This window comes from Sander lucioperca, chromosome 20 (assembly GCF_008315115.2).
Source record: "Sander lucioperca isolate FBNREF2018 chromosome 20, SLUC_FBN_1.2, whole genome shotgun sequence".
NCBI lineage: Eukaryota > Metazoa > Chordata > Actinopteri > Perciformes > Percidae > Sander > Sander lucioperca.
In genome coordinates, this window is record NC_050192.1 from 18,949,310 (window position 1) to 18,973,914 (window position 24,605).

The window sequence follows — 24,605 nt, forward strand, 5'->3', positions numbered from 1 at the left end:
AATTTCATGTTGCTTTATTGGCATGACAAAAAAAAAATGCATCTGTGTTGCCAAAGCATAAGAACAAACATATATAAACAACGACAAGGAGTAAATATATCTGATATAATAATACAAGTAAACAGGATAATTATGATATAGCTCTAGCTCTCTCTCTCTCTGCCTATGTCTCTGTCTCTCTCTCTCTCTCTCTCTCTCTATCTATGTCTCTGTCTCTGTCTCTGTCTCTCTCTCTCTCTCTATGTCTCGCTCTCTGTCTCTGTCTCTGTCTCTCTCTCTCTCTCTCTGTCTCTCTGTCTCTCTCTCTCTGTCTGTCTGTCTCTCTGTCTCTCTCTCTCTCTGTCTCTCTCTCTCTCTCTCTCTCTCTCTCTCTCTCTCTCTGTCTCTCTCTCTCTCTCTCTCTCTGTCTCTCTCTCTCTCTCTCTCTCTCTCTCTCTCTCTCTCTCTCTCTCTCTCTCTCTCTCTCTCTCTCTCTCTCTCTCTCTCTCTCTCTCTCTCTCTCTCTCTCTCCAGGGGTGGATCTCTGCTTCCCTTAAAATGTGTCAACGGCTTCGAAATGAGCACAAACAACATTGACTCTTATCATCCTCCTCTTCTCCCTGCTCGGTAGGTAACATCCTCTCTCCCTTGTGTGTTGTGTGTTCAAATTGGATTTATGTACAGTTGGTGGACAAGTTTAACAATGTAAACACCTCTTGGAAAATAAGATAAAACTCTGAAGTGTGTTTATTTTTATTTTTCTTTTAACAAAAACATTGGGAGCCGTTTTTAGCCCTATAATCTCTAGAACAGTCTGCATGAGGATCTGAGGGACTCCACCTGACGACATATGTTTAGCCTGGCTTTTACTTAAGGTGCCTCATCAAATTTTGACTACGCTTTTTAAAATCGTAATCATTGTTTTTTTTTATACAAATGTGTATCCCTGTATTTATTTATTCTATTGACTTGTAACTATTTTTGTTGTAATTGTTGTCTATTTCTACTTTTTTTGTCTGTGCTGCTTTCATCTTGCTCTCTGAAGCACTTTGAGCTGCATGATTGTATGAAAGGTGCTATATAAATATAAATATATAAATAAGTTGAGTTGAAGTAACGTAATCATAGCTACAAAGTCTGATATGATGTTAAACATCGTTGCAGGGGGAGATATCCAACATACCATGCAGTGTGTATAAAAATATTTATTGCAAACAGACCTATATGATGACATAACCAAGTGGTATCTCATTTCATAGGGTTATGTTCTCACCCCTACCCCTTACCACTCGGTTTCGAGGGACAAGGGGTAGGGGGAAGGGGAAAGGGTAAAGGGGTAGGGGTAAAACAGAGAAATGGGATTCAGCCTAAAGATTAAAATTATTAAGTAAAATGCATTTTCAGCAAGAAAATTAAATTAATTCAAATAAATGCTCAATTTGTTATTTTGTGACCACATAACTTTATCTTACCTGTTTTTTTTAGCCGGAAAGGGAAAAAACGAGCAAGACCCTATCTAAAAGAAAATACAGAGTGACGCCTGTCATTTTAAATACGCCTATGACTTTATTTCAAGTTACTGTCCCTTTAAGAAGTGTCATCGGTTTGTTTGCGGAAGTCGGTCCGTTAACTAACATGTCCCTCCGGTGTAGCCATTAATGTAGCACAGTCGTTTTAGTTTTGTTAGCGTGCTTAGCGTTACTTACTAAAATATATTTGTGATATAAATATATCTATAGAGAAAGATACATTCGTCTCAACTGGAATTAAAGTGTTAATTGTAGCTAATTGTTAAAGTAAAAAGTAGTTTTAACGTTATAAATCACGATGGCTCCGAAGATAACCGGTGAGTTCACTTAACGTTAACGTTACATGCAGGAGCTGAATCAAAGTAACGTTAATAGCTTACATGTTAACAAGTAACCTCTGTTTGAATCTGTCAAATAACTATTATAAATGTACGTTACCTACAAACATACCAGGCAGGAATGAATTCAACTTTTCACAATCTCCTCGTTAACGTCACACTGTAGTTGCTTTTTCACCATAATTATTTTTATTCGGCCTCTTCAAGGGAAACCCGTTCTCCCTGTGTTTTATACTTTATACTTCTGCTTATAATACAAGCACAAATACAGCTCTGTCCACACAGCTCTGTCACACCAACGCAACTTAAAGGGACACTTTGTCGATAGCAGTACTAACTTGATGATATATGACATTTTACTGACAACCTTTGTAATAGAGATTTGGGAGATGTTGACAAGGACAAGTAAGCCTGGGCAATATATCGATATTAAATCAATATCGATATATGAGACTAGATATCGTCTTACATTTTGGATATTGTGATATGACAAGTGTTGTCTTTCCTGGTTTTAAAGGCTGCATTACAGTAAAGTGATGCATTATGCTGAACTTAGTCATTACATCCACATATACTGATGATTATCTATCTAAAATCTAATTGTGTAAATATTTTGTGAAAGCACCAATTGACAACTACTACCCCTAACCCTACAATATCGATATTGATGTATTTGGTCAAGAATATCGTGATATTTGATTTTCTCCATATTGCCCAGCTCTTGTTTTTGAGTCCAGTCACGTGTAAACAAACTGTGTAGCGGGGTGGATCCACTTCATACGTCAACTTTCAAGGTCGATCTTAACCACCTGCCGTTGTGGCCCAAATCTCAACACAAAGGTGTTACCATGACAGATCAGATGTACACAAATATGAGAATTACACCCAAGTTAGCAAATGCCAGAATTTCTCTTTATTGCAACGAACACACCCAAGAACGTAGCCGACCCTGTCTCCTGTCCTGCAGCTCGGCCCGTCTGTCACCATGAACTCTGATAGTCATGTGCTGATGAAAGAGAACATCAAGATGATGACTGATATGATTGTGCTGTGTGCCACTTTGGCACTCTCCCTCTTCTTCTGGGTCCTCTCCCTCATCATCAGCACCTACTCCGGTGAGTCTGGAAAACTGCCAAGTCCAATGAATGTTAACACTACAGTTTTTAAGTTTCGGTTTTAGTGTAAGATAAACCTTTCTATGGATACATGGCCAGTTGCAGGTTATTCTGAAAAATTTCCTTTATGAGTGCCAAATCATGTGCTTTTTTTTCTTCACAACTAGTCTGTTTCTTTTCCCCAGTAATTAACTGCTGAACAAACATTTTTGTGGAAAACCACCAGAGCCCTCTCATGGGGAGAAATGTTACAGTGATTATGGTCTGAGTTTGTGTTTGTGTCTGTTAACAGGAACACTACAGCCTGTGTCACCATGGCGGTGGTTGTTCTCCATCTTGGTCCCCCTTGTGCTGACGATCAGAGCGCTGAAGAGAGGCAGTCTGAACTACTCAGGAGCCCTGGGAGGTCAGTGTGTGTCCATAAAGGCAACCTTCTTGTTTTTTTAAAGCTGCACTGATGAATATTCTTTATTAACAGTGAATGGAATGACTCGATTTCATTTATTTTATTTATAAGGACAACAACGTTTCTGTAAATGTGCCATTGTTAGCCAGCCGGCTAATTTTTAACTGTAGTCCTTTGGCGAGATGTTTTTGAGACCAGAGCAACAGGAAACAGCGAGACATTAGTACAGGTTAAACTTTACAGACGGAAGACAACAAGACACCATACAGACTGCAACAGCAACAAAATAATCATTCTCAAGAAGTCATGCAGAGCAACAGGGAGCAGCAAGGCATTAGTACATCAATACATCACCAGGATCCACATTCAGTACACGTAGCCATGGAAGCAAGCAATGAAAACACAGCCAAGCAACATTGATTATATATAGACATTTTTTCTAAACATGTAAACAGAGCAGCAATATTTTGGGGGTGGCACAGTCTGTAGGGAATTGGGTTGGGAACCGGAGGGTTGCCTGTTTAAGTCCACATACGGACCAAAATATGGTGCTGGACTGGTAGCTGGAGAGGTGCCATTTCTCTTGAGCTCTTGAGCAAGGCACCAAACCCCCAACTGCACGGGTGCCTGTCCATCGACAGCTGCAGCCCCCTCACTCTGACATCTCTTCATTTGTGCATGCATAGGTACTGAGCGTGTGTGTGTGTGTGTGTGTGTGTGTGTGTGTGTGTGTGTGTGTGTGTGTGTGTGTGTGTGTGTGTGTGTGTGTGTGTTGCAGGCCTGTGTGTAATGTGTGTTCTAACATTGAAAACATTGTAATTTTGCTTGCCGGACTGATAAAGTATAAATAATTATTAAGAATAAGCAATGAGACAAAAACAAATCACGATGGAGATCTTCATAGAGTGTTAAAATGATAGAATGCATTACAAGTTAATAAAATGGTGAAATAGTGTAATGTGAAAGGGTCTCTTTTAGTGATGAAACCGCAGAACCAAACTCTGCAGTTCCTCTCAGTTCTATGAAGCATTTCAGCATTTTTTAGCTCTCTGCTTTGGTTCAGCCTCACCACTCACATAGTGGAACTTAATGTATACTGAAAAAAAATCTTTTGCACCAAAGATGCTCAGTATTCGTAGTAAACACAGAATTAAACATGCATTTGACACATGACAATGACAGCTATAGAATAGTACATTTCATTTATTCGAGCTACTTGATCCAAATACTGAAGGTCCTGATTCGAAACTTTTAAAGTGCTCATATTCTGCTTTTTGGCTTTTCCCCTTTCCTGTATTGTGTTATATATCTTTTTTGTGCACGTTATAGGTTTACAAAGTGAAAAAGCCCAAAGTCCACCCCAAAGGGACTTACCATCTCCAACAGAAAACACTGTTCACAAACTGCTCCAAACAGCTCTATTGTAGTCCAGCCTTTACTTCAGAGACAAACGTGGTCACTTTGGAACACACGTTATAATGCTCGCCTAGCTGCTAGCATGGCACGCCCTCATGCTCTGCTTCTGACTGGCTAGTAGTCCTTACCTAGGTACTGTCAGGGCACGCCCTCATACTTTGCCTCTGACTGGCTAGTAGTCCTTACCTAAGTACTGAGCATGTGCGACACCCAACAAAGATGGAAGAGAAGTGAGAGGTCTCACTCTGTAGCTAAAACAGAGAGCTCAACACACAGGGTGAAAAGAGGAGCTGCAGCAATGTGCAGTACAACAAAAATATGGTGTTTTTTGGAAATTAAACCATGTAAACCTATTCTGGTACAATCTCTAAATACAATTATGAACCTGAAAATGAGCATAATATGAGCACTTTAAGTTTATGCTCTCTAATTGTTATCTATGAATTAAAATGTAGCCGGAGAATGTGACTCCTGAAATGGATCAGTTAGAGAGAAAAGCTCACTCTGTTCGAACTACAGAAACACTGATTGAATAACGTTTTTACAGAGTGGAGCCAAAAGGATCTTTGCTCAGTACAGCCATCGGCTGCAGAGAGCACGTTTAATTCTGGCCTGTCAACGAGTCACTCTCCCCCCTCGTCTGGATGGTAAACGTCTCGTCAGCAGCGCAAAAACTTGTCAAAACGCTTAACATGTTAGGATTAAGTGTTACACAATACAGATCAATAAATAAACAATATTTATAGAGAAAAACATGCCCTCAGAAACAATAAAAACTAAGATCAATGTCAGATAATAATGGAAAAAAATAATGTGAAGTTTATATTTGAAATAAAATAATAATTATAAAACCCTAAAATATGTATGTGTGTAAATGTCTCATTCACTCGTGAGACAAGCGCCTGCTCGGAGCTGGTGCAGAAAGCTGCATCAATTTAAATGAGAGCGTATCTGTTGCGAGAGACGTGCGTTCTGGTTATATTTCCTTCACAGTATCGGTTGCCTTCAGGCAGTTTTTCAGTCAGCAGATGAGTTCTTGAAAGCTGCTCCCTGTTACACTGCAGCAGGAGAATAATCAGTTCACTTGAAACATCATATGTTTTCAAATCAATTAGTTTTTGCCTGCTCAAAGCCTAACATCCAGTAGAACAGAGAACTCTTTCCAGGATTCGGAGAAATCAAAACCATTCATAGCTCTAACAAAACCGGTCTCTCTGGGACACGAGTTGTACTGGGAGGAACTTCATGAGCTCATTTAGACTTCAGCTTTTTACTGGTTTTTACAAGCCTCGATACACAACACGTTTCAGTCTCCATTTTTCTGTTTCCTCGGTCGTCCTAAATTACTCAAGTAAAAATAGCTATTATAATGCAACATTATAAAGATACTTACAAGTAAAAGTCCTGTATTCAAAGCATTATTTATTATTTTTTTAAGATTATTTGTTGGGCATTTTTAGGCCTTTATTTCCACAGGACAGATAAAGACATGAAAGGGGAGAGAGGGGGGGAATGACATGCAGCAAAGGGCAGTAAACCTCTATATAGGGGCGCCTGCTCTACCAACTGAGCTAACCCGGCCACCATCCAAAGCATTATTTAAGTAAAAGTAAGTATTTGCAAAAATATATACTTAATAAATCAAAATTAAAATCAAATTATGCAGAATGGTCCCTGTGAGTGTTATATTATTGGAGCATTCAGAAAAATAACAAAAATAACGCCAGCCTTATCATTTAGGTTATTTATCTGTTTGGAGAATTCAGACTTTTTCTCTAATGTGAAATGTGTTTTCTCAGCTCTCCTGGTAGGATTTGTGTTGACGATGGCCAACTACAGCTTCTTCTCCTCTCTGCTGGCCTTCTTCATCACCTCCTCCAAACTGACCCGCTGGGGAGGAGCACAGAAGAAGAAAATAGACGCTGAGTACAAAGAAGGTGAGAGACGTGAAAGGGTGCCCTTTTTTTATTTTTTTATATTTTTTCAAATTTATAATGTATTAACATTTGTGTTTGTGTTAGGGGGCCAGAGGAACTGGATTCAGGTCTTCTGTAATGGAGGAGTTCCCACAGAGCTGGCACTGCTCTATATGATAGAGGTAAACGCACACATTGGAGTACATTTTTCTTATTCTGTATGTAGACAATTTCTGTACAAAAAACAATAATAGTAATTAAAAAAAATGGTTTCTATTATATGCAAATGTTTATTTCCCCTTAGTATATAATCATACGTCTTTTTAAATGGCATTTGTGTTTCAGGTGGGTCCAGGTGAGATCCCCATTGATTTCAGCAAACAGTACTCGGCCTCCTGGATGTGCCTCTCTCTACTGGGCGCGCTCGCATGCTGCACCGGGGACACCTGGGCGTCAGAGGTGGGGCCAGTCCTCAGCCAATCACAGCCTAGACTCATCACCACCTGGAAGGAAGTCCCGGCAGGTGAGAAGCAAAGAGAATTGGCTTGTTAGAGATGGGTTAGATTTATGTCCGACTTGATCCGACTTGCTCTGACGTCATGCACCCTAGTCTCGCATTGCCAGACCTTCCTCCACAGCGCTGTGAAGGAGGGTCTGGTTACTCCACACAGCATTCCTGGATTGGAGAAAAACGTGCTCTGGTTTATTGGCATTTCTTTAAACCAATCACAATCGTCTTGGATAGTGCTAAGTGCCAGACGGAGCCACGGTGCCACTGCAAAATAGCCTCGGGAAGGAACTTGTTTTCATTCGTGTAGACAAAACAAATTTAATCTTTCGGCTCCCTTATCCTGAACGGCCTTGCCAAGGCCGTTTCTTGGAACAAACAGTCACCCTGTTGGGGCTCTGCAAGCGAGACGCTCTTGGTTCCTCCCCCGTCTTCCCCACTGCCTGCTGATTGTCGTATCGGTTCTGGACTGTTCAAGGGTGTCACCATGGCAACGTGCTGTGTTTTCGCTACAACATTCTGCGGACCGGGACACTAGTGGGGCTGCCGGGCTGTGCGTTTCTCAGCAGGCCAAACTCCCCCAACCTACCCTCTCCCCAGTCCAACGCCTTCGCTGCAAAATGTGCAACTGTACATTTATGTTATGTTATGTTATGTTATGTTATGTTATGTTCAGCAGTGCAAATGTACTGTTTGTGTGCTTATGTGCTGAGGTGTTTTTTCATGTTCCCACACTGTTCTTATCTTTATGAGGATAGTCTGAGAGTTGCTTTTTTTTCCCCTCTCCTCTCCTAATGTCATGCTGTGCCCCTGCGAGAGTTAAGAGAGAGTTGTTTTGGCGCCGCATATGGCGACTCGGTGTGTCTGTGCGTGTTGCTTTAATGTGACGTGCACCTACAGCACCAGGACAAATTCCTTGTGTGTGTAAACGTACTTGGCAATAAAGCTTTTTCTGATTCTGATTCTGGTGGAACGTGTACGTTCAAAAGTAGTTTTAGTCGTACGAGAGAAAACTCCGATTGGACAGATAGTCTAGCTAGCTGTCTGGATTTACCCTGCAGAGATCTGAAGAGCAGTTAACCATAGTCCTCAGAAATCCACCGGAGTTTAGAATTACAACACAAAGAAAGAGGAAGGTAACGGACATCCAGCCGAAAAGAGTGATATCCGGCGGAATATCCGGCAGCTCCGGAGCAATCCCGGAAGTGGAACGTCGTGGATATAGGCTATATCCACCCTAACCTCACAAGATTGAGGAAGCTGCAGTTTTTAGAGCCAGGCGCCAAAGTTACTCTCTATGACTGCAAGACCTAGGGCATGATGGGAAACACCTGGCTCTCACCTGATACAACAGCTGATTGGTTCAGAATTGACTCATTACATTACATGTCATTTAGCTGACGTTTTTATCCATATCGACTTCCAGTTTAGTGCTTTCAACCCTGAAGGTGCAAACTCCAGACAACAAGTAGTAAGTGCAAGTACATTAGCTTTAAATAAGCAAAACTACAAAGAGCCATATGAAAATGCAGCTTCCTCGGAAGATGCGTAGGCTTGTGATGTCATATAAATGTAGATGTATAAATTGTGCTCCACAGTGTTCATACTGGTGCATTTGTTTATTCGGATGTACTTTCTTCTACTTTCATTCTCATTTTTCTGCTCTTTTACCCTCCAGGAACAAATGGAGGAGTCACACCCGTCGGATTGGTCGCCAGCTTACTTGGTGGACTCGTTGTGGGCGCAGCTTACTATGTAACACAGCTTCTATTGGTTGGCGATCTGAACCTGGCGGACCCCCAGTGGCCAATCATAGTGTATGGCGGTGTGGCTGGCCTGTTGGGATCGATGCTTGACTCTTTCCTGGGAGCTCACATGCAATACTCAGGTAGGAATATTGATTGTTTTTTTAACAAAAGATTAGGTTTGTTCGACATATACTCTGACATTTGTTTTTTTTGTTTGTTTTTTTCAACATGCTATACTATGACATTTTTTTACTTTTTCGACATACTATGACTTTTTTTCGACATACTATACTATGGCTTTTTTCAACATACTATACTATGACTTTTTTGTGAATTTTTTCGACATACTTTACTTTGATTGTTTTTGCCTTTTTGACATACTATACTATGACTTTTTCGACATGCTATACTATGACTTTTTTATGAATTTTTTGACATACTCTACTGTGACTTTTTCAACATGCTATACTATGACTTTTTTTGACATACTATACTATGGCTTTTTTCAACATACTATTGTATGACTTTTCATGACTTTTTTCGACATACTATACTGTGACCTTTTTCATTACTTTTTCGACATACTATACTATGACTTTTTTCAACATACTATTGTATGACTTTTTATGAATTTTTCGACATGCTATACTATGACTTTTTTTCGACATGCTATACTATGACTTTTTTCGACATACTATACTATGACTTTTTTTCGACATGCTATACTATGACTTTTTTCGACATACTATACTATGACTTTTTTTAAATACTATACTATGACCTTTCATGACTTTTTCAACATACTATACTATGACTTTTTTTTCGACATACTATACTATGACTTTTTTTAAATACTATACTATGACTTTTTTCATGACTTTTTCGATGCTATACTATGACTTTTTTCGACATGCTATACTATGACTTTTTTAATTACTTTTTCGACATACTATACTATGACTTTTTTCGACATGCTATACTGTGACTTTTTTCATGACTTTTTCGATGCTATACTATGACTTTTTTCGACATGCTATACTATGACTTTTTTTAAATACTATGACTTTTTTCATTACTTTTTCGACATACTATACTATGACTTTTTTTAAATACTATACTATGACTTTTTTCATTACTTTTTCGACATACTATACTATGACTTTTTTTCGACATGCTATACTATGACTTTTTTCGACATACTATACTATGACTTTTTTCGACATACTATACTATGACTTTTTTCATGACTTTTTCGACATGCTATACTATGACTTTTTTTCGACATACTATACTATGACATTTTTTAAATACTATACTATGACCTTTCATGACTTTTTCGACATACTATACTATGACTTTTTTCATTACTTTTTCGACATACTATACTATGACTTTTCTCGACATGCTATACTATGACTTCTCGACATGCTATACTATGACTTTTTTCGACATGCTATATACTATGACCTTTCATGACTTTTCTCGACATACTATACTGTAACTTTTTTCAACATACTATACTATGACTTTTTTTCGACATACTATACTATGACTTTTTTTCGACATGCTATACTATGACTTTTTTCGACATACTATACTATGACTTTTTTCGACATGCTATACTATGACTTTTTTATGAATTTTTCGACATACTATACTATGACTTTTTTTGACATACTATACTATGGCTTTTTTCATCATACTATTGTATGACTTTTCATGACTTTTTTCGACATACTATACTGTGACCTTTTTCATTACTTTTTCGACATACTATACTATGACTTTTTTTAAATACTATACTATGACTTTTTTCATGACTTTTTCGATGCTATACTATGACTTTTTTCGACATGCTATACTATGACTTTTTTAATTACTTTTTCGACATACTATACTATGACTTTTTTCGACATGCTATACTGTGACTTTTTTCATGACTTTTTCGATGCTATACTATGACTTTTTTCGACATGCTATACTATGACTTTTTTTTAAATACTATGACTTTTTTCATTACTTTTTCGACATACTATACTATGACTTTTTTTAAATACTATACTATGACTTTTTTCATTACTTTTTCGACATACTATACTATGACTTTTTTTCGACATGCTATACTATGACTTTTTTCGACATACTATACTACGACTTTTCTCGACATACTATACTATGACTTTTTTTAAATACTATACTATGACTTTTTTTAAATACTATACTATGACCTTTCATGACTTTTTCGACATACGATACTATGACTTTTTTTCGACATACTATAATATGACTTTTTTTAAATACTATACTATGACCTTTCATGACTTTTTTCGACATACTATACTATGACTTTTTTTCCACATACTATACTATGACCTTTCATGACTTTTTTCGACATACTATACTGTGACCTTTTTCATTACTTTTTCGACATACTATACTATGACTTTTTTTAAATACTATACTATGACTTTTTTCATGACTTTTTTCGACATACTATACTATGACTTTTTTTCGACATACTATACTATGACCTTTCATGACTTTTTTCGACATACTATACTATGACCTTTCATGACTTTTTTCGACATGCTATACTATGACTTTTTTAATTACCTTTTCGACATACTATACTATGACTTTTTTCGACATGCTATACTGTGACTTTTTTTAAATACTATGACTTTTTTCATGACTTTTTCGATGCTATACTATGACTTTTTTCGACATGCTATACTATGACTTTTTTTAAATACTATGACTTTTTTCATTACTTTTTCGACATACTATACTATGACTTTTTTTAAATACTATACTATGACTTTTTTCATTACTTTTTCGACATACTATACTATGACTTTTTTTAAATACTATACTATGACTTTTTTCATGACTTTTTTCGACATGCTATACTATGACTTTTTTTCGACATACTATACTATGACCTTTCATGACTTTTTTCGACATACTATACTATGACCTTTCATGACTTTTTTCGACATGCTATACTATGACTTTTTTAATTACTTTTTCGACATACTATACTATGACTTTTTTCGACATGCTATACTGTGACTTTTTTTAAATACTATGACTTTTTTCATGACTTTTTCGATGCTATACTATGACTTTTTTCGACATGCTATACTATGACTTTTTTTAAATACTATGACTTTTTTCATTACTTTTTCGACATACTATACTATGACTTTTTTTAAATACTATACTATGACTTTTTTCATTACTTTTTCGACATACTATACTATGACTTTTTTTCGACATGCTATACTATGACTTTTTTCGACATACTATACTATGACCTTTCATGACTTTTTCAACATACTATACTATGACTTTTTTCGACATACTATACTATGACTTTTTTCATAACTTTTTCGACATGCTATACTATGACTTTTTTTCGACATGCTATACTATGACTTTTTTTTACATACTATACTATGACATTTTTTTAAATACTATACTATGACCTTTCATGACTTTTTCGACATACTATACTATGACTTTTTTCATTACTTTTTCGACATACTATACTATGACTTTTCTCGACATGCTATACTATGACTTTTCTCGACATGCTATACTATGACTTTTCTCGACATGCTATACTATGACTTTTTTCGACATACTATATACTATGACCTTTCATGACTTTTCTCGACATACTATACTATGACTTTTTTCATTACTTTTTCGACATACTATACTACGACTTTTTCGACATGCTATACTATGACTTTTTTCGACATGCTATATATTATGACCTTTCATGACTTTTCTCGACATACTATACTGTAACTTTTTTCTACATACTATACTATGACTTTTTTTCGACATACTATACTATGACTTTTTTTCGACATGCTATACTATGACTTTTTTCGACATACTATACTATGACTTTTTTTCAACATGCTATACTATGACTTTTTTTCGACATGCTATACTATGACATTTTTTAAATACTATACTATGACTTTTTTCATGACTTTTTTCGACATACTATATTATGACTTTTTTCGACATACTATAATATGACTTTTTTTAAATACTATACTATGACCTTTCATGACTTTTTTCGACATACTATACTATGACTTTTTTTCGACATACTATACTATGACTTGTTTCATGACTTTTCTCGACATGCTATACTATGACTTTTTTTCGACATACTATACTATGACTTTTTTTAAATACTATACTATGACCTTTCATGACTTTTTCGACATACTATATTATGACTTTTTTTCGACATACTATAATATGACTTTTTTTAAATACTATACTATGACCTTTCATGACTTTTTTCGACATACTATACTATGACTTTTTTCGACATACTATACTGTGACCTTTTTCATTACTTTTTTGACATACTATACTATGACTTCTTTTTCGACATACTATACTATGACTTTTTTTAAATACTATACTATGACTTTTTTCATGACTTTTTCGATGCTATACTATGACTTTTTTCGACATACTATACTGTGACCTTTTTCATTACTTTTTCGACATACTATACTATGACTTTTTCGATGCTATACTATGACTTTTTTCAGCATGCTATACTTTGACTTTTCTCGACATGCTATACTATGACTTTTTTTAAATACTATGACTTTTTTCATTACTTTTTCGACATACTTTACTATGACTTTTTTTTAAATACTATACTATGACTTTTTTCATTACTTTTTCGACATACTATACTATGACTTTTTTTCGACATGCTATACTATGACTTTTTTCGACATACTATACTATGACCTTTCATGACTTTTTTCGACATACTATACTATGACTTTTTTCATGACTTTTTCGACATGCTATACTATGACTTTTTTCGACATACTATACTGTGACCTTTTTCATTACTTTTTCGACATACTATACTATGACTTTTTCGATGCTATACTATGACTTTTTTCAGCATGCTATACTTTGACTTTTCTCGACATGCTATACTATGACTTTTTTTAAATACTATGACTTTTTTCATTACTTTTTCGACATACTTTACTATGACTTTTTTTTAAATACTATACTATGACTTTTTTCATTACTTTTTCGACATACTATACTATGACTTTTTTTCGACATGCTATACTATGACTTTTTTCGACATACTATACTATGACCTTTCATGACTTTTTTCGACATACTATACTATGACTTTTTTCATGACTTTTTCGACATGCTATACTATGACTTTTTTTCGACAAGATATACTGACTTTTTTTACATACTATACTATGACTTTTTTCATGACTTTTTCGACATACTATACTATGACTTTTCTCGACATGCTATACTATGACTTTTCTCGACATGCTATACTATGACTTTTCTCGACATGCTATACTATGACTTTTTCGACATGCTATATTATGACTTTTTTCATGACTTTTTCGACATGCTATATTATGACTTTTTTCATGACTTTTTCGACATGCTATACTATGACTTTTTTTAAATACTATACTATGACTTTTTCGACATGCTATACTATGACTTTTTTTAAATACTATACTATGACTTTTTCGACATGCTATACTATGACTTTTTTCATGACTTTTTTTCGACATGCTATATTATGACTTTTTTCGACATGCTATACTATGACTTTTTTTAAATACTATACTATGACTTTTTCGACATGCTATACTATGACTTTTTTCATGACTTTTTTTCGACATGCTATATTATGACTTTTTTCGACATGCTATACTTTGACTTTTTCGACATGCTATACTATGACTTTTTTCATGACTTTTTTTCGACATGCTATACTATGACTTTTTTCATGACTTTTTTTCGACATGCTATACTATGACTTTTTTTCGACATACTATACTATGACTTTTTTCGACATTCTATACTATGACTTTTTTCATGACTTTCGGCATACTATACTATTGACTTTTCTCGATATACTATGCAATGACTTTTTTTTTTATGACCTTTTCGACATGCTATACTATGACTTTTCATGACTTTTTCGACATACTATACTATGACTTTTTTCGACATACTATACTATGACTTTTTTCATGACTTTCGGCATACTATACTATTGACTTTTCTCGATATACTATGCAATGACTTTTTTTTTTATGACCTTTTCGACATGCTATACTATGACTTTTCATGACTTTTTTCGACATACTATACTATGACTTTTTTAATTACTTTTTCGTCATGCTATACTATGATTTTTTTCGACATGCTATACTATGACTTTTTTAATTACTTTTTCGACATGCTATACTATGACTTTTTTTTACATACTATATTATGACTTTTTTCATGACTTTTTCGACATACTATACTATGACTTTTTTCATGACTTTTTTCGACATGCTATACTATGACCTTTCATGACTTTTTCGACATACTATACTATGACTTTTCTCGACATGCTATACTATGACTTTTCTCGACATGCTATACTATGACTTTTTCGACATGCTATATTATGACTTTTTTCATGACTTTTTCGACATGCTATATTATGACTTTTTTCATGACTTTTTCGACATGCTATACTATGACTTTTTTTAAATACTATACTATGACTTTTTCGACATGCTATACTATGACTTTTTTTAAATACTATACTATGACTTTTTTCGACATGCTATACTATGACTTTTTTTAAGACTTTTTCGACATGCTATACTATGACTTTTTTCATGACTTTTTTTCGACATGCTATACTATGACTTTTTTTCGACATACTATACTATGACTTTTTTCGACATTCTATACTATGACTTTTTTCATGACTTTCGGCATACTATACTATTGACTTTTCTCGATATACTATGCAATGACTTTTTTTTTTATGACCTTTTCGACATACTATACTATGACTTTTTTAATTACTTTTTCGACATGCTATACTATGACTTTTTTCGACATGCTATACTGACTTTTTTCGACATGCTATACTATGACTTTTTTCATTACTTTTTCGACATGCTATACTTTGACTTTTCTCGACATACATAACATAACATAGCTTTATTTGTATAGCGCCTTTCATACACAGAGTGCAGCTCAAAGCGCTTTATACTATACTATGACTTTTTTCGACATACTATACTATGACTTTTTTCATGACTTTCGGCATACTATACTATTGACTTTTCTCGATATACTATGCAATGACTTTTTTTTTTATGACCTTTTCGACATGCTATACTATGACTTTTCATGACTTTTTTCGACATACTATACTATGACTTTTTTAATTACTTTTTCGTCATGCTATACTATGATTTTTTTCGACATGCTATACTATGACTTTTTTAATTACTTTTTCGACATGCTATACTATGACTTTTTTTTACATACTATATTATGACTTTTTTCATGACTTTTTCGACATACTATACTATGACTTTTTTCATGACTTTTTTCGACATGCTATACTATGACCTTTCATGACTTTTTCGACATACTATACTATGACTTTTCTCGACATGCTATACTATGACTTTTCTCGACATGCTATACTATGACTTTTTCGACATGCTATATTATGACTTTTTTCATGACTTTTTCGACATGCTATATTATGACTTTTTTCATGACTTTTTCGACATGCTATACTATGACTTTTTTTAAATACTATACTATGACTTTTTCGACATGCTATACTATGACTTTTTTTAAATACTATACTATGACTTTTTTCGACATGCTATACTATGACTTTTTTTAAGACTTTTTCGACATGCTATACTATGACTTTTTTCATGACTTTTTTTCGACATGCTATACTATGACTTTTTTTCGACATACTATACTATGACTTTTTTCGACATTCTATACTATGACTTTTTTCATGACTTTCGGCATACTATACTATTGACTTTTCTCGATATACTATGCAATGACTTTTTTTTTTATGACCTTTTCGACATACTATACTATGACTTTTTTAATTACTTTTTCGACATGCTATACTATGACTTTTTTCGACATGCTATACTGACTTTTTTCGACATGCTATACTATGACTTTTTTCATTACTTTTTCGACATGCTATACTTTGACTTTTCTCGACATACATAACATAACATAGCTTTATTTGTATAGCGCCTTTCATACACAGAGTGCAGCTCAAAGCGCTTTATACTATACTATGACTTTTTTAAAATACTATACTATGACTTTTTTCATTACTTTTTCGACATGCTATACTATGACTTTTTTTAAACACTATACTATGACTTTTTTCATGACTTTTTCGACATGCTATACTATGACTTTTTTCGACATACTATACTGTGACCTTTTTCATTACTTTTTCGACATGCTATACTATGACTTTTTTTCGACATTCTATACTATGACTTTTTTAATTACTTTTTCGACATACTATACTATGACTTTTTTCGACATACTATACTGTGACCTTTTTCATTACTTTTTCGACATGCTATACTATGACTTTTTTTCGACATTCTATACTATGACTTTTTTCATGACTTTCGGCATACTATACTATTGACTTTTCTCAATATACTATGCAATGACTTTTTTTTATGACCTTTTCGATATGCTATACTATGACTTTTTTCATGAATTTTTCGACATGCTATATATACTATTGACTTTTCTCGATATACTATACTATGACTTTTTTATGACTTTTTTTCGACATGCTATACTGTGACTTTTTTCATTACTTTTTCGACATACTATACTATGACTTTTTTCGACATACTATACTGTAACTTTTTTCATTACTTTTTCGACATGCTATACTATGACTTTTTTTCGACATTCTATACTATGACTTTTTTCATGACTTTCGGCATACTATACTATGCATTGACTTTTTTTATGACCTTTTCGACATGCTATACTATGACTTTTCGACATGCTATACTATGACTTTTTTATGACTTTTTTTCGACATGCTATACAATGACTTTTTTCATGACTTTTTCGACATGCTATACTATGACTTTTTTCATGACTTTTTCGACATGCTATACTATGACTTGTTTCATGACTTTTTTTCGACATGCTATACTATGACTTTTTTTCAACATGCTATACTATGACCTTTCATGACTTTTTCGACATACTATACTATGACTTTTTTCGACATACTATACTGTGACCTTTTGCATTACTTTTTCGACATGCTATACTATGACTTTTTTCGACATGCTATACTATGACTTTTTTCATGACTTTTTTCGACATACTATACTGTGACTTTTTTCATGACTTTTTCGATGCTATACTATGACTTTTTTCGACATGCTATACTATGACTTTTTTTTGACATGCTATACTATGACTTTTCGACATACTATACTGTGACTTTTTTCATGACTTTTTCGACATGCTATACTATGACTTTTTTCGACATGCTATACTATGACTTTTTTCATGACTTTCGGCATACTATACTATTGACTTTTCTCGACATGCTATACTATGACTTTTCGACATACTATACTGTGACTTTTTTCATGACTTTTTTCGACATGCTATACTATGACTTTTTTCATGACTTTTTCTACAGTGACCATCACTTTTTTGTTTATTTTCTTTATTATCATTGTAATTCAACATGGACTTGACAGGTTGTTCATTTCAAGGAGACATTCTTACACTGAACGTATTGACACCACTAACAAACACTAATACAATAAAAATGAAAAGAAATTAAAAAAAGAAGAGAAAAAGGATAATCACACACGAAGGAAAGGGAGTGACCACAAAACCATCACTACAGTATGGTTAACACTACTGCCTCATACTATGCTATGACTTTTTTTACAGTGACCATCACTAAAAAGTGAACACTGGAGCAGGAACAATTAGTAAATTAACTGAACAAAACTAAAATTTCATTGACAGAAGATGAATCTCTGAGTTACTAATCCGGCATTTCCCCTTCTTCTGTCTTTCTTTAGGCTTTGACGCGAGCATCGGGAAGGTGGTAAGTTATGAGTCTGCCACGACCCGGCGGATCTGTGGGAAACCAATCTTGGACAACAACGCAGTCAACCTGTTCTCCTCTGTCATCATTGCACTCGTCCTGCCAGGGCTGGCGTGGGGGATGTGGCCTCGATAGACTGACGACTGCAATGCAGTGGAGCCGGACGACTAATATGAGACAGACTGCTAATTATTTAAGACATTTGAGTTATATGTTGGTTGTTGTTGATCAGAGAAGCATCACACTAAAAGTTAATACAACACACTCTCTGCCTGCCCTCCTCTGTCTCTTTGGAAGAAAAAAGAACGTGAAATACATACTGATCTATGAAAACTTTTAAACTTCTTAACAGTAACTGATGGACTGAGGATATTTACGCAGGTTTTTAGAGAATGTTTTATGGCCCGCATGCAAATATGGAATACTAATTAAATGGGCTGTGTTTTTGTTCTGTATTTTAAATTTGATGCTGGTTTGTGCCCGCTTAATGTGATGTTCCAGTACTTAAGACTGATTTCTGGTATTGTTACGACTATAATTTATGCAGTCTGTTTCCAAATGAGCCTCAGTCTTTACAGTATGAATTTACATGTCAATAATTTAAAATAAATTTCCTGCCGTTGGCTGTTCATACTTTCAAATAAAAGGTGTTTTTCGTGTGTGTGTCATATTATTACATAGTATGTCGAAAAAAGTCATACAAAAGTCATAGTATAGTATGTTGAAAAAAGTCATAGTATAGCATGTCAAAAAAGACATAGTATAGCATGTCAAAAAAGTCATGAAAGAAGTCATAATATAGCATGTCGTAAAAAGGTCATGAAACAAGTAATAGTATAGTATGTTGAAAAAACTAATGAAAAAAGTCATATTATAGTATGTCAAAAAAAGTTACTGTATAGCATGTCGAAAAAAGTCCTAGTATAGCATGTTGAAGTAGTCATAGAAAAGTAGGTTGAAAAAAGTCATAGAATACTATGTCAAAAAAATTAATTCAATAGCGCGTCGAAAAAAGTTGCAGTATAGCATGTCGAAAAAGTCATAGTATAGCATGTTGAAAAGTCATGAAAAAGTCATAGTATAGTATGTCAAAAAAGTCATAGTATAGCATGTTGAAAGTAGTCATAGAAAAGTAGGTCGAAACAAGTCATAGTATACTATGTCAAAAAAAATTCATTCTATAGCACGTCGAAAAAAGTTGTAGTATAGCATGTTGAAAAAAGTCATGAAAAAAGTCATAGTATAGCATGTCAAAAAAGTCATAGTATAGTATTTCGAAAAAGGTCATGAAACAATAGTATAGCATGTCGAAAAAAAAGTCATAGTATAGCATGTCAACAAAAGTCATAGTATAGTATGCCGAATATGGTCATAGTATAGCATGTTGAAAAAGTCATAGTATAGCATGTTGAAAGTAGTCATTGAAAAGCAGGTCGAAAGAAGTCATAGTATACTATGTCAAAAAAATTCATTCTATAGCACGTCGAAAAAAGTTGCAGTATAGTATGTCGAAAAGTCATATTATAATATGTCAAAAAAGTTTACTTTAGCATGTCGAAACAGTCATAGTATAGCATGTCAAAAAAGTCATAGTATAGTATGACGAAAAAAGTCATAGTGTAGCATGTTGAAAGTAGTCATAGAAAAGTAGGTTGAAAAAAGTCATAGTATACTATGTCAAAAAAATTATTTCAATAGCACCTCGAAAAAAGTCATAGTATAGTATGCCGAATATGGTCATAGTATAGCATGGCGAAAAAAGTTGCAGTATAGCATGTCAAAAAAGTCATAAAAAAGTATTTCGGAAAAAGTCATAGTATAGTATGACGAAAAAGTATGACGAAAAAGTCATAGTATAGCAAAATTAATTCTACAGCACGTTGAAAAACGTTGCAGTATGGTATGTCGAAAAAAGTCATGAAAAAAGTCATAGTATAGCATATCAAAAAAAGTCATAGTATAGCATGTCGAAAAAAGTTACAGTATAGTATGTCAAAAAAAAGTCATAGTATAGTATGATGAAAAAGTCATAGTATAGCATATCAAAAAAAGTCATAGTATAGCATGTCGAAAAAAGTTATAGTATAGCATGTTGAAAGTAGTCATAGAAAAGTAGGTCGAAAGAAGTCGTAGTATACTATGTCAAAAAAATTAATTCTATAGCACATCGAAAAAAGTCATAGTATAGCATGTCGAAAAAGGTCATAGTATAGCATGTTGAAAAGTCATGAAAAAGTCATAGTATAGTATTTCGAAAAAGGTCATGAAACAAGTAATAATATAGCATGTCAAAAATAGTCATAGTATAGTATGTCGAAAAAGTCATAGTATAGTATGTCAAAAAAGTCATGAAAGAAGTCATAGTATAGTATGTCAAAAAAGTCATAGTATAGCATGTTGAAGTAGTCATAGAAAAGTAGGTGGAAACAAGTCATAGTATACTATGTCAAAAAAAATTCATTCTATAGCACGTCGAAAAAAGTTGCAGTATAGCATGTTGAAAAAAGTCATGAAAAAAGTCATAGTATAGTATTTCGAAAAAGGTCATGAAACAAGTAATAGTATAGTATGTTGAAAAAGTCATGTTATAATATGTCAAAAAAAGTTACTGTATAGCATGTCGAAAAAGGTCATAGTATAGCATGTCGAAAAAAGTTGCAGTATAGCATGTCAAAAAAGTCATGAAAAAAGTCATATTATAATATGTCAAAAAAGTTTACTTTAGCATGTCGAAACAGTCATAGTATAGCATGTCAAAAAAGTCATAGTATAGTATGACGAAAAAGGTCATGAAACAAGTAATAGTATAGCATGTCAAAAATAGTCATAGTATAGTATGACGAAAAAAGTCATAGTGTAGCATGTTGAAAGTAGTCATAGAAAAGTAGGTTGAAAAAAGTCATAGTATACTATGTCAAAAAAATTATTTCAATAGCACCTCGAAAAAAGTCATAGTATAGTATGGCGAAAAAAGTTCATAGTATAGCATGTCAAAAAAGTCATGAAAAAAGTAATAGTATAGCATGTCGAAATAAGTCATGGTATAGTATGTCAAAAAAATTAATAGTATAGCATGTCGAAAAAAGTTGCAGTATAGCATGTATAAAAAGTCATAAAAAAGTATTTAGGAAAAAGTCATAGTATAGTATGACGAAAAAGTCATAGTATAGCAAAATTAATTCTATAGCACGTTGAAAAAAGTTGCAGTATAGTATGTCGAAAAAAGTCATAGTATAGCATGTCGAAAAAAGTCATAGTATAGCATGTCGAAAAAAGTCATAGTATAGCATGATGAAAGTAGTCATAGAAAAGTAGGTCGAAAGAAGTCATAGTATACTATGTCAAAAAAATTCATTCTATAGCACACCGAAAAAGGTTGCAGTATAGTATGTCGAAAAAGTCATAGTATAGCATGTCAAAAAAAGTTACTGTGTATTATGTCGAAAAAGGTCATAGTATAGTATGTCGAAAAAGTCATGAAAGAAGTCATAGTATAGTATGTCAAAAAAAGTCATGAAAGAAGTCATAGTGCATGTCGAAATAAGTCATGGTATAGTATGTCAAAAAAAGTAATAGTATAGCATGTCAAAAACGTCATAGTATAGCATTTCGGAAAAAGTCATAGTATAATATGACAAAAAAGTCATAGTATAGCATGTTGAAAGTAGTCATAGAAAAGCAGGTCGAAAGAAGTCATAGTATACTATGTCAAAAGAATTCATTCTATAGCACGTCGAAAAAAGTTGCAGTATAGCATGTCGAAAAGTCACGAAAAAGTCATAGCATGTCGAAAAAAGTCATAGTATAGTATGTTGAAAAAGTCATGAAAAAAGTCATAGTATAGTATTGCAGTATAGCATGTCAAAAACGTCATAGTATAGCATTTCGGAAAAAGTCATAGTATAGCATGTTGAAAGTAGTCATAGAAAAGCAGGTCGAAAGAAGTCATAGTATACTATGTAAAAAAAATTCATTCTATAGCACGTTGAAAAAAGTTGCAGTATATTATGTCGAAAAAAGTCAGAGTATAGCATGTCGAAAAAAAGTCATAGTACAGTATGTTGAAAAAAGTCATAGTATAGCATGTCGAAAAAGTCATAGTATAGTACGTAGAAAAAAAGTCATAGTATAGTACATCGAAAAAAAGTCATAGTAGTATGTCGAAAAAAAGTCATAGTATAGAATGTTGAAAAAAGTCATAGTATATAGCAGTGGTTCCCAACCTTTTATCCTTGGTGCCCCCCCTACTTATGTCTAAGAAAAGCTGAGCCCCCCCTTCAAAACCGAAGTTGAGGTAACTCTCGAGATAGAGCCTTACTTTCTTTTTTGATACAGAGGAGTTATCAGCACTTTCACGTTTCTCCGCCATGTTTTATTCATAAAATAGTGATGCCGTGGCGGCAGGAAAAACGAGGATGATATCAGCTAGCAGCTGACCTGATGACAGCAGGGTCCCAGGTTAAGAGGTCCCGGAGGTTTGACCTACTAAGTAGCCTGCCTACAATTTTTAAGCCAGAACAAAAATATATAGTTTTTATACAGACTTTTGTATACATTATATATTCTAGTGTATTAACATAATTTGTTTAACATGTGCAAATATTTTTTTTTACCTCAACCTCAAACCAGATAAAGACTTGCGCCCCCCCCTGTGATCTTTGCCGCCCCCCTGAGGGGTCCCCAGACCCCAGGTTGGGAACCACTGGTATATAGCATGTCGAAAAAAAGTCTTAGTATAGTAGGTTGAAAAGTCATAAAAAAGTCATAGTATGGTACGTGGAAAAAACAGTGTACAGCAGTCATTCCCAAACTGTGGTACGCGGACCACTAGTGATCTGTGAGGGTACTGCAGGTGGTCCGTGGCAAAGCAAAATAAAATATAAAATATTTTTTTAACCTTCATTTTACCAGGAAATTCCCATAAAAATTAAGAAAATATATATATTGATATAACATTTAAATTAAATTGTCAAGTTATTGTGTGATTACTAAAATAGGCTAGTGGCGCTCCCCTAACCCTGAACCTAAAATCACCAAAGGTTTTGAAATTTTGAATATCCAAGTGTTCTTATTACTGTATAGATTTAATACTCCATTGCTATGGAAATAAGCCTGTTGTTCAGATGAACCTGATTATGCCCTCGGGCGCTTGAGTAAATAAAAAAATAAAATATGTGGCAGCCATTGTGTGCAGTAAACTTTCTTGTAACGAGCCTGTTGTACTGATGGGTTAACCCTGATGACCAGTTATAGTTTTAGTGCTAGTACGCCTATTAAGAGGTGCGGATTAATTCAAGTAGGACTGTGTGTAGACATATTTTATTATGTGTATTATGAGGTGGTCTGCAAACATTCTTGATTACAAATAGTGGTCCACACACACAAAAAGTTTGAAAACCCCTGGTGTACAGTATCATGTCGTAAAAAGTCATAGTATAGGATGTCGAAAAATGTCATAAAAAAGTCATAGTACAGGTATATTGAAAAAAGTCATACTATAGTACGTCATACTTCTTCGACCCCAGATTAAAAAGACATTTTGACTCGATACGGCCAGAGTGTAAACGTGCTGTACATGTTAACTGACCTGTAGTGCATTTGACTTTGTCACGTTGCAGCGTGTAAGGTGGGGAACAGACACCACAGACAGCGGCAG

General features: G+C 34.2%; 1 protein-coding gene across 2 annotated transcripts; it reads left to right on the top strand.

The window, feature by feature from the left end:
- Positions 1–532: 532 nt before the first annotated feature.
- tmem19 (transmembrane protein 19) lies at positions 533–19,615 on the top strand. 2 transcript variants are annotated; one of them, XM_035996306.1, is made up of 8 exons: positions 533–606; positions 2,814–2,961; positions 3,254–3,367; positions 6,583–6,720; positions 6,805–6,881; positions 7,045–7,222; positions 8,886–9,095; positions 18,924–19,615. In XM_035996306.1, exons 2-8 carry the CDS (start codon positions 2,832–2,834, stop codon positions 19,082–19,084), a joined length of 1,008 nt encoding a protein of 335 aa, XP_035852199.1. In that variant the 5' UTR covers positions 533–606; positions 2,814–2,831; the 3' UTR covers positions 19,085–19,615. The 2 variants fall into 2 exon arrangements, with proteins under 2 accessions (XP_035852199.1, XP_031152804.1); XM_031296944.2 differs by lacking the exon at positions 533–606 and adding an exon at positions 1,595–1,825.
- The last annotated feature ends 4,990 nt before the right edge of the window (positions 19,616–24,605 follow it).

What these genes read in the sequence shown, in the direction of transcription:
- tmem19 (XM_035996306.1), top strand. Translation starts at nt 2,832, where the DNA reads ATGAACTCTGATAGTCATGTGCTGATGAAAGAGAACATCAAGATGATG. An exon ending in CTACTCAGGAGCCCTGGGAG is followed by an intron (nt 3,368 to 6,582) that starts GTCAGTGTGTGT and finishes GTGTTTTCTCAG; the next exon opens with CTCTCCTGGTAGGATTTGTG. An exon ending in CACTGCTCTATATGATAGAG is followed by an intron (nt 6,882 to 7,044) that starts GTAAACGCACAC and finishes TTTGTGTTTCAG; the next exon opens with GTGGGTCCAGGTGAGATCCC.